This window comes from Gavialis gangeticus, unplaced genomic scaffold (assembly GCF_001723915.1).
Source record: "Gavialis gangeticus isolate Ggan-Ray unplaced genomic scaffold, GavGan_comp1, whole genome shotgun sequence".
Lineage (NCBI taxonomy): Eukaryota > Metazoa > Chordata > Crocodylia > Gavialidae > Gavialis > Gavialis gangeticus.
The window spans coordinates 31,773,287-31,783,100 of NW_017729034.1; the positions used below are offsets into that span (position 1 = coordinate 31,773,287).

Here is a 9,814-nt window from a genome sequence, read left to right on the forward strand (position 1 = left end):
GAAGGATAAAGGTGCCCAGGAGTGCTGGGAGCTTCTAAGGGGAACAGTATTAGAAACCCAATAAGAAACTGTTCCAACATGATGGAAATACAAGAAGAATGGTAACAGACCAATGTGACTGCACAAGGAGTTTCTAACATGCCTCAAATGCAAAAGGAAAGTGTACAGGCAATGGAAGAATGGGCAGGTCACCAAGGACATGTACCCAGAAACAGTTAGAACTTGCAGGGACAAAATTAGGAAGACAAAAATAAAGAATGAGCTGCACCTGGCCAAGGAGGTTAAGGACAATGAGAAGAGGTTCTGTAAGCATGTTGGCCAGAAAGTAAGCTGTAGGTCCCTCTGTTAGCAGAGGACCCTCTGTTAACAAGGCAGGGGGAACTTAAATCAGAAGATGCAAAGAAGGCAGAGATACTCAACAGCTACTTTGCCTCAGTCTTCACAAAACATTAAGCTGCCAGACATCTAATAGGGATTATCTGGATAAAGAAGGGGGCAAGCTAAGGGAGGAGATAACAAAAGAGACGGTCAGAGAGCTTTTGTTGGGTCTGAATGAATTCAGATCAGCAGGGCCAGATGAGCTTCAGCCCAAGGTCCTGAAGGAACTGGCAGAGGAGATCTCAGATCCATTGGCAATGATCTTCATGAAGTTGTGGGAGAAGGGCCAGGTACCAGAGGACTGGAAAAGGGCCACTGTAGTGCCCCCCTTTAAAAAAGGCAAGAAGGAGGGCCTGGGGAATTATAAACCAGTTAGCCCCACCTCAATACCTGGGAAGTTCCTAGAGCATATCCTAAGAAAGGCCATTGCAAGCATCTGGGGGATAAAAGGTTGATTGCAAATAGCCAGCATGGATTTATGAAAAACAAGTCATGTCAAATCTTTGACAAAGTAACTACATGGGTGGATGAAAGGAATGCTGTAGATATAGTGTATCTGGACTTCAGCAAGGCTTTTGACAAGCTTCCATGTGACTTTCTCATAAACAAATTGGAGAAATGTGGGCTGGATAAAACTAGTACAAGGTGGATAGATAACTGGTTCAATAGGTGCAAGAAAAGGATAATTATTAACAGCTCCATGTCAGAATGGCAGGAGGTTTCGAGTGGAGTCCCACAGGGATCTGATTTGGGCCTCGTGCTGTTCAAGGTGTTTATAATGATTTGGAGGCTGGCATAAAATGCTTCTTAAGCAAGTTTGTAGACAGCATGAGTCTGGAAAGGACTGTGAACACATTGGAGGATGTGAGCACAGTTCAGAAGGATCTTGACAGATCAGGAAGTTGGGCTTGAGCTAAAAGGATGAAGTTCAACGTGGGCAAATGCAAGGTGTTACACCTTGGGAGGTATAATAAAAAACACAAATACAAAATGGGGGACACCTGGCTGGATGGTAGCTCTATGGAAAAGGACTTGGAAGTCTTGGTAGACCACAGACTCAATATGAGTCTGCAGTGTGATGCAGCTGCACAAAAAGTTAATGCCGTTTTGGGCTGCTGCATCAATAGAGGCATTAGGTACAAGATGCAGGTGGCAATAGTGCCTCTCTACCCAGCACTGGTTAGGCTTCATCTGGAGTACTGCGTGCAGTTCTGGGTTCCATATTTTAAAAAGGAGGTGGAGAAGTTAGAGAGGGTCCAGAGGCAGGCAACAAAGATGATCAAGGGCTTGGGAGGCAAAACACATGAGGAGAGGCTGAAGGGACTAGTCATGTTCAGCTTGTGGAAAAGGCACTTAAGAGGGGACATGATAGCAGTCCTCAGATGCTTGAAGGACTGCCATGAAGAGGAGGGAAAGCACCTTTTCTCTCTTTCTGTAGAGAGGAGTATGTGGATCAATGATCTAAAGTTGTAGAAAAGTAAGTTTACATTAGATATCCAGAAAAATGTCTTAACTGTAAGACTAGTGAGACAGTGGAATAGACTGCCTAGGAAAGCTGTGCCCTCTCATCACTGGAGGTGTTCAAGAAGAGGTTGGATGCTGGCTGGGAATGATCTAGGCATAGCTATGCCTATTTTCTACCCTATGTGTTTCCTATGCTTCTGGGCTTTGTTGGTTGCTCCCAACTCCACACCTCCTGCCTCCCTTTTTCTGCTATATGTGTTAGGGTGTTGTTAAGCTTCCCCAGAGGTGTTAGATGTTGACTACAGTTAAAGTCGAGGACTTGAATTGGGATGTGCCAATTCTCCTGCTAGGAGCAAAGCCAGAGGTTCCTGGCTAAGGGGTCTTGCCCCTCTGCTAAGGTTCATACTGATCACCATATTTGGGATCAGGAAGGAATTTTACCCCATAATCAGATTGGTATGGCCTGTGAGTTTTTTTGCCACCCTTTGTAGCAGGGGAACCCAGGAACTCTTGAGCATATATTGACAACATTTTACAGAAGCAGGACATTGGCTGCCGTGGTTCCCCTGTTTTACCTGTGGCAGGTTCAGGTGTTAGGTCGATGTTGTGTCAGGGTTGAGGGTAGTCCTATGTAGAGTTTAGATTATGGCTGCATGAAATAGTTTGGATAGGAATGATCCTGCCTCAAGCAGGGGGTTGGACTGGACCGGATGACCTCTGGAGGTCCCTTCCAGCCCTACTTCCCTATGACCAAGCCCATAACAGGCTTGCGGGGGCTCCTGCATGTCATAGTCCCCCTCCACAAGAACGATCTCACCCTTCTGCTCCCTAGGTCTGCTAGGTCTTCCCAGTTCACTGTGAGCAGCACAAGTTAAACTCCTGCTGGCGTGATTCTAGCCAGGGAAGCTGCCTCAGCCCCCACAACCACCTTTTTGACTGGCTGCCTTTCCCATTTGCCCACCTTATAAGGGAGAGCAGCCAAGCCAAGCAGGGCTGGTTCAGGTAGTAGACAGAGCTTTCTCCCTAAGAGCAGTACCCAGAGATGTAGGGGAGCAGAAAGAACCCAGTAGCTCTAGTAAGCTCTGTTCCCCTCTTCCCCCAGATGCACGAGTCATTCTGCTTTCTGCCCTTCCATGCCCAGCCAGTGGGGAGGGATGCAGAGTCCCTGGAGCTGCAGAGCAGAGCTAGGCAGAGAGGGGAGCAAGGGGCAGATGAAAGCAAATGATTGATGTAGGGACTGCAGGCGTATCATTAATTGCTGGGGCAAAGAAGGTCAGGGAATTAATTATTGAGGATTTTGTGGCTTGGAGAGAAGCTGGAAGAGCTGTGCTGTGACACCAGCACTGAGGGCTCCAGTGCTGTGGGCCAGAATTACCTTAGCTTGGGCATGGGAGAGAGTTGGCAACATGGATTGCTTCACACATACACATATATACATGCACTCAGCACACAGACCATAGGGGAGATGTGCAGGTAGAGTTCAGAAATCAGAAGACTGATAAACAAAATAGCTCATGAGTCTGGTGGGGTCTGACTCTGGTGTTTGTGGTTGTCCCAAGCTGTTGCCTTCTGTCTAAATCACTGTCCCTTGCTGCACTCCTGTAGCCTGATTCTCTTTGCCCTCAAAGACTTCTGATTTGTTTTCCTGATCGTTCTGTCCTCTCCTGTCTAGAAATTATTAGAGTCCCTGTTCCCCAAAATGATCTGGGACCCAGTCTTTTCCCTACAGCTCATTCCAGCAGGGGTTGGGTTACCCTATATTGAGGAATCAGACTTGGTACACTCAATATGCATCTTTCCTTAGACCCCTACTAGATCCACCCATTGGCCATGCTAGGGCCCAGGTAACTGTGGTCTGAAAGCTCATTATGCTAAGTAGGCTACTGCGTAGGGTCAAGGGGGCACACATAAACTCCTCCAAGAAACACTTCTGACAGGGGAGCCCTATATCTGGTCCACAGAAAAGCAGGGCAGAGCCAGGTTGATGTGAGGCTTGGAACAGGAACAGAAGTCCATATGGCTTGTACCTTGGTGATTTTACACACCTAAAGAGCCCCATAGGGACCACCTGAGCATGGGTGACATTTCCTCACTGGTCTCCCCACCATCTGACTATAGTAATTGTACGGTGTCTGTCCTCTGTCCCAGTATTGGTGCCTACAGGAGGTTATGAATAAATTTGCCTTGTGTCCAGAATCCCATCTCTGATAACTGGCCACTACTTTGTATTTCACTAGGACCCCCTAGGTGAAAATTTATGTGGTAACTTGCCCACATGGAAAGTTTCTTTTTAGACCTGTCAGGCAAAGGTTGTCTTAAATTCTCTAAAACAGAGGGTTTATACCTGTTGTTAAAATGTCTATTTATTATTATTGCCCTGATTAATCTCAGTATCCATGTAAATGTTCAGCCCGTTCCTGAGGTCTCCTAAGCAGTTTATCTTGGTATCTTGTGGCAATGAGTTCCACTGATGAATTGCACAATGACTGAACTAACTACTTCCTTTTATTAATGTTAAATTTGCGACTTCCTGATTTCACTGAGCGTCCTGTTGTTCTTGAATGAAAGGAGAAGGTAAGTAGGAGTGTAAGCCGGCAGGTCCAAACGTGATGTCCCTGCATTGCATGAAATAGAGCCTGGTGCTGGGTGCCAGGAATGCTCTCAAGGGTTTCTGGACCACCAAGAGTGTGGCAATGGGTTGCACAGTAGTCTCTGGTGTCCTGGGGTAACAAAACATATAGGGCTAGGCTAGAGGCTTAAAGGTAACACAGAAAGAATGCGGCACTGATTTGGGGGGAGGGTGTGTCCCCGTATAGTTACTCAGATGCTGTGAAGACCACATAAACCCACTGATGTTAATGATATTAGATTCCCCACATTGTCATTGGCAGAGAAGAGGGAAGGTAGGAGTGAAAAGGTCTAGGAGACTGAACTCCCCTTGTAACCACCAAAAGGCAGCCTCCGGAGGGGACAGCATGAGGGAGATTACACTAGCAGAGACACCTTTCCCATGTTTCCTTTTCCCAGCCTCTGCCCTGCATCCTACAGTACTTGTCAGGAGTATGCATAGCTGTATTTCAACACAGCTGCTCTCCACAGGGTGACAGATCATTGAAATGGTGAAAATTACAAAGGAAGAGCCAGAAGCAGTTTCACCTTTGCCCTTAACCCTCTTTCCTCTGCCTGCTGCCTCCACCTTCCCTATACAGAGACAAGCACCTACTGCCCATGGAAGCTATTTCTAAGCAATCCCGGGCATCTGGGGAATGAGGCTCTGAACAAATATCGGAGCGTGCGCATGCATGCACACACACACAGGCACATGCACACACACGGTGCTGCAGCAGAGTCAAATATAGACCTTGGGGAAGGGGGAACAATGGCAGGGGGTTGGGTTACACTGCTGTAGGGCCAGCAGGCTGCTGGCGTGTATTGTGGGCCAGGGCAGACTGGGAAAAGAAAAGGGGGGTGGGCGTGGACTTTTGTTTTAATATGTAAACCCCAGCCTGGTGTTGTGCAGTGTGCATGTGCAAGAGAGTGACCTGGAGTGAGAGCCAAGCTAGGAGATGTTAATTTGAGTTGGCAGGTCTGCAGTATTTGTGGACTCTCTCCAGATGGTTTCTGCTGTTCCCCTGTCTCCTTTGAAGGATTAGAGTGGGCAGGAGGGGGTGCATTTCACTGGGCTTCTGCACAGGAAAGCTGGTTTTTTTTGTTTGTTTGGGGTTTTGGGTTTTTTTTTTCCTTTTTGCCTTGGGGAAGGTTCCTCAGAGAAGGGGAAGTGGCAGCATCACCTGTTCCCTCAGCTCAGCATCTGCCTTGTGCTACTGATGTCCAGCTGCCTCCAAGGAGCAGGTTCCAGACGTCGGAAGAAAGGAAAGCAGCTCCAGTCAGTTTTGACAGGTATTTTTTTCTGTCTCTATGAGAGTGGTGATGGTAATTTTAAAGGGTGGCTTGGGGTGGGGGGGGGAGGGCTCTTCAGCTTGGATATGCCATGGGGATGAGGCACAAATGCATCAGGGTGACAGGTCATTCCAACCCAACCCCAGGTTCCCACTTTGTGGGATTTTCTTCAACAGGGGAAAATCTCTGAACAGATTCTTAGGGCTAGAAAAAAATCCTTCCTAATTCTGACCCAGCAGCTGTTCAATCCGAGAAGCCTCCAGGGATGGGATGGCATAACAGTGAGCAGAGCAGAGTCTTAGCCTGCAGTACAGTGCAGGAATCCTTTTTCCAATGCCTGACTAGGTCTCCGGGAGGCTGGACATGGTGATCAAAGTCCTAGATTTAGGACTCTGCCCTGGAGGACAAGAGCCCTTCACTCCTTAGGAAGTTTCATCTTAGGTCTTCTCCCACTCCTTTTTTCATTCCCTCCCCTCCCCCTTCTTTCCTCTTTTCTACCTACCTTCTTTATTTCCCCTCTCCCTGCCTCTTTCTCTTTGTAATAATCACATTAAGGTTGCTGACAAAAAAGGAAAAAGCCAACAAGTCTTGTCTCTTTAAATTCGTCCATTTTGCCACTCTGAATTATGTTCCCCATGATTCCCCCTCAGTGCCACAGTTCTCACCTTTGAGAGAAGCAGAATGGAAAACCCTGGGTCCTGTACCACTTACTGTAATCTAATGCTGTCTCCCCCTTCAACAGACAGCAGTGAGTTGGGAGTACATATTGGTATACATACACTGACATCAACAAGGAGTGGTCCTCATTATGCAAGCATGTGTACACATGCACAATACACACTATCACAAGTACAAAAATATACAGGATATCAGCACGACACACACACACACACACACTACAGTCTAGCAGATGCAACCTTCCTCTTGACACACACTAAGTAAACTGCAGCTTAATTGCATAGGGGCCTGTTTGTACAATGGCTTCACAATGCACAGTGTCAGTACACAGTCATTATCCCAGTAAAAGGTATGAGTGCAGGTGAGGACAGAAGACAGGGAGAGGTAGGAAGAGTGAGTAATAGCTAACAACTGCTACACCAGGGTGGTGTCTGAGGAGGTGGGTGAAGGCAGCGTTGTTTCAGGGATGGGGAGTGGGGCTCATGGATGAGCAGCCCTATGGCAAAGGTGCTGACAATTAATTCCTTATGTGTAGGTAGGATTATCAGAGGAGAGAAAGCAAGTAGGAGTCCTGGGCACTGTTCAGAGAAGGCAGGGACAGAGAGAGGGAGCTCTCTTTGCCCATCTAGCAGCACCAGCTGGGGGGCAAGTTGGGAATGGAGAAAGCAGTTTTCATGCTTTAGCAGAGGAGGGGAAGGGGTATTATCTCTTCCCCCCCTCCTCTCCAGGCTTCCTTTTTCTCAAAGCTATAGTATCAAGAGAAGGAGAAAGACAATTGCACATGGAGCTGGGACCATGAAAGGCCTTGAAGATGAAGATAGTGACTTTGCAGCAGATGGAGAACCAGACAAGACCTCTCAGGATGGAGCTGATATAGCTGTGTTCCATATACACCTGAAAAGACGGTTGAAGTCTCCTGAACAGACTGGAATTGGATCTCTGTGGCCTTGGGAGGCCATGCGCCTTTGACTGACTTGCAAAGGGATGATTCAGCAAGGAAGGTCCACAGATGGTGGCAGATTGAGATGCTCGTTTATGTGCTCAAAGTTTGGAGATTTCAGAACCGAGAAGAGAGAGGAGGTTAATGAAAAGGGAGGTGGTTACATCAGAGCTGTGGCTGAGAGCCTTTCTCCATCCAAGAGCCAGGGTATCTGTCTCAGTGATATTCAAGCGGACAATAGATGGTTCAGGCAGGGAAGTGGTTTCAACAAAGCCATACTTGAGAGTATTAGGGTCCCAGGGTCAATGCAGTTTCCTTGAGGAGGGCTGCAGCTGCTGTAGTGTTAAGTGTGGTAAGGACAGAGATGCTGAGGAAAGAACGAATGAAAAGGGGACTGCTGTAGACCCAGGGTGGAAAAGACATAAGGTGAGGGTAGGGAAACGGGAGAAGCCTGTCTGATGGAGAGAGGACTGGAGTATGTTAGAATAGGAGATATGAGCACAGAGTTCATAGTATCATAGTGCTTAGGGTCGGAAGAGACCTAAACAGATCATCAGGTCTGACCTCCTGTCCCGGGCAGGAATGGGTGCCAGGGGCATATCACCCCAGCCAAATATCTGTCCAGCCTCCTCTTGAAGACCCTCAAGGTAGGAGAGAGTACCACCTCCCTTGGGAGTCCATTCCAGAGCCTGGCAGGCCTAACTATAAAGTAATGTCTCCTGATGTCCAGCCTGAACCTTAGTTAGTGGCTGTGGTGCTGTTGCTGACTGATGCAATTCTGGAGTGGGAAGAAATGGCAAACACTAAGCACCAGGTGAGAGGAAGAAGGTGGTCAGACTATGGGGCAAGCCAGTCATGCTGAAGAATGAGAAGTGTCAACACTTTCAGAGGTTACACAATAATAGACAAGAAGAGGCCCTACCAAGTAAGAGAGAGGCCCTGGAGGGGACTAGCTGTTCTTGCTTGGTCTAATGAAGGAGGCTCTGAGGTACCAGGACCTCTCCAGACGATCTTTTAAAAGCTTCCAGTTCACAGGGCCTTCAAAGGCCTTCCCCCATGAGAAATGATTGCCAGAATTACTCTGTGGGCCTACCAATCTCTTGGGTTGAAAACAGCAGGGCTTGTAAAATAGCATTTGGCCTACACAGGAAGGGCTGAAGAAAGAGTTTTCATTTAACCCAGATAATCTGGCACATCCTTCTAACACCAGACTAGAAGACGGAAACATTCTGCAAGAGACGATTAATATCAAAGATGAGAAATGAGTATGCTTGGATAGAAAACAGAAACAAATATGAGCATTAAACTCCACTTCAACCAGGCTTAGAATATGCAGCCATTAAAATGTAGCATCTTTATGTGACACGTCCAGGTGAGGACTCACTCCCACTGCTGCTTCTGTTGGCGAAGTGGCACTGGTGCTAACGCCACTGTGGAGAATCAGAGGGAGAGATGCCTGGAAGGCCCCCAGGCTCACTCTGTCAGTTGGAAGCTGGTTACAGTGCTTGGTTCTCCTACCCCAGGCTTGACTCTGTGTCCCCTGTGATGAGTGTGTGCAGCAGGCAAGGCTAGGCCATGTCCAGCACCTGTGGTTTAGAGGGGGTGGTGCTCAGGAGTCTGCCTGGGAGCTCTCCTTGCTGGCAGCTTCTCTCTCCAGCCCTGGAAGTGGATACCTGGTACCTACAGCCATTTATCCCTTTATTTTTTCTCTCATGCCTACATCCCACTCCATGTCAAGTCCCCCCAGACCCCTTTTCCCCATCCATCATCAGACTGGAACACAGAGAAGGGGTGGGATATTGACCACAACACTGCCCACTGTGGAGTTCAGGGTCAGGTCTGAGCCATCTACAGTGCTATTCCCCATAGAGGAATCCCCCTGCCACAGGCTTGGGGCAGATCCTAGGTGGTGGGGGGGCTCTTCTGTGCCCCCTTCTCCACACCTTCTCCCTGCAATGCAGCAGGGCTGGAAGCTCTGGGCCTACCCAGCGTGTGTGTGTGTGTGTGTGTGTGTGTGCTTGTGTAACCCTTGGCCAGCCCAGCCTGTGTGTGTGTGTGTGCGCGCGCGCGGGCGCGTGTGCATGTGTGTATGCACACTCGTGTAACCCTGGGCTAGGCCAGCCTGTGCGTGCACACGTGTTTGTGTATAACTCTGGGCCACCCAGCCCAGCCCAGCCCAGCCCGTGTGCGTGTGCACATGTGTGTGCGTGCATGCTCGTGTAACCCTGGGCTGGGCCAGCCCGTGTGTGTGTATAACTCTGGGCCACTCCAGCCCAGCGCAGCGCAGCGCAGGCCGAGTGTGTGTGTAAGCGCGCGGTCGTGCAACCCTGGGCCAGCCCAGGCCGTGTGTGTAAGTGGGGAGGCGGGAAGCGGCGGTGCGGGAGGCGGCGGCAGGTGAGCGGTGCGGTGCGGGGCTCGGCGCAGCTGGCGGGCGGACGGGAGGGAGGGAGGCGG

At 49.0% G+C, this 9,814-nt stretch overlaps 1 protein-coding gene across 1 annotated transcript in view; it reads left to right on the forward strand.

Annotated features, from left to right (window-relative positions):
• The first annotated feature begins 5,359 nt into the window (after positions 1–5,359).
• Positions 5,360–9,814, forward strand: part of DLK2 (delta like non-canonical Notch ligand 2) — an 18,974-nt gene continuing 14,519 nt past the window's right edge. Inside the window, exon 1 of the mRNA XM_019527172.1 lies at positions 5,360–5,742. Within this exon, the coding sequence (XP_019382717.1) occupies positions 5,670–5,742 (73 nt within the window). The 5' untranslated portion in view covers positions 5,360–5,669. The remainder of the gene's footprint in view (positions 5,743–9,814) is intronic.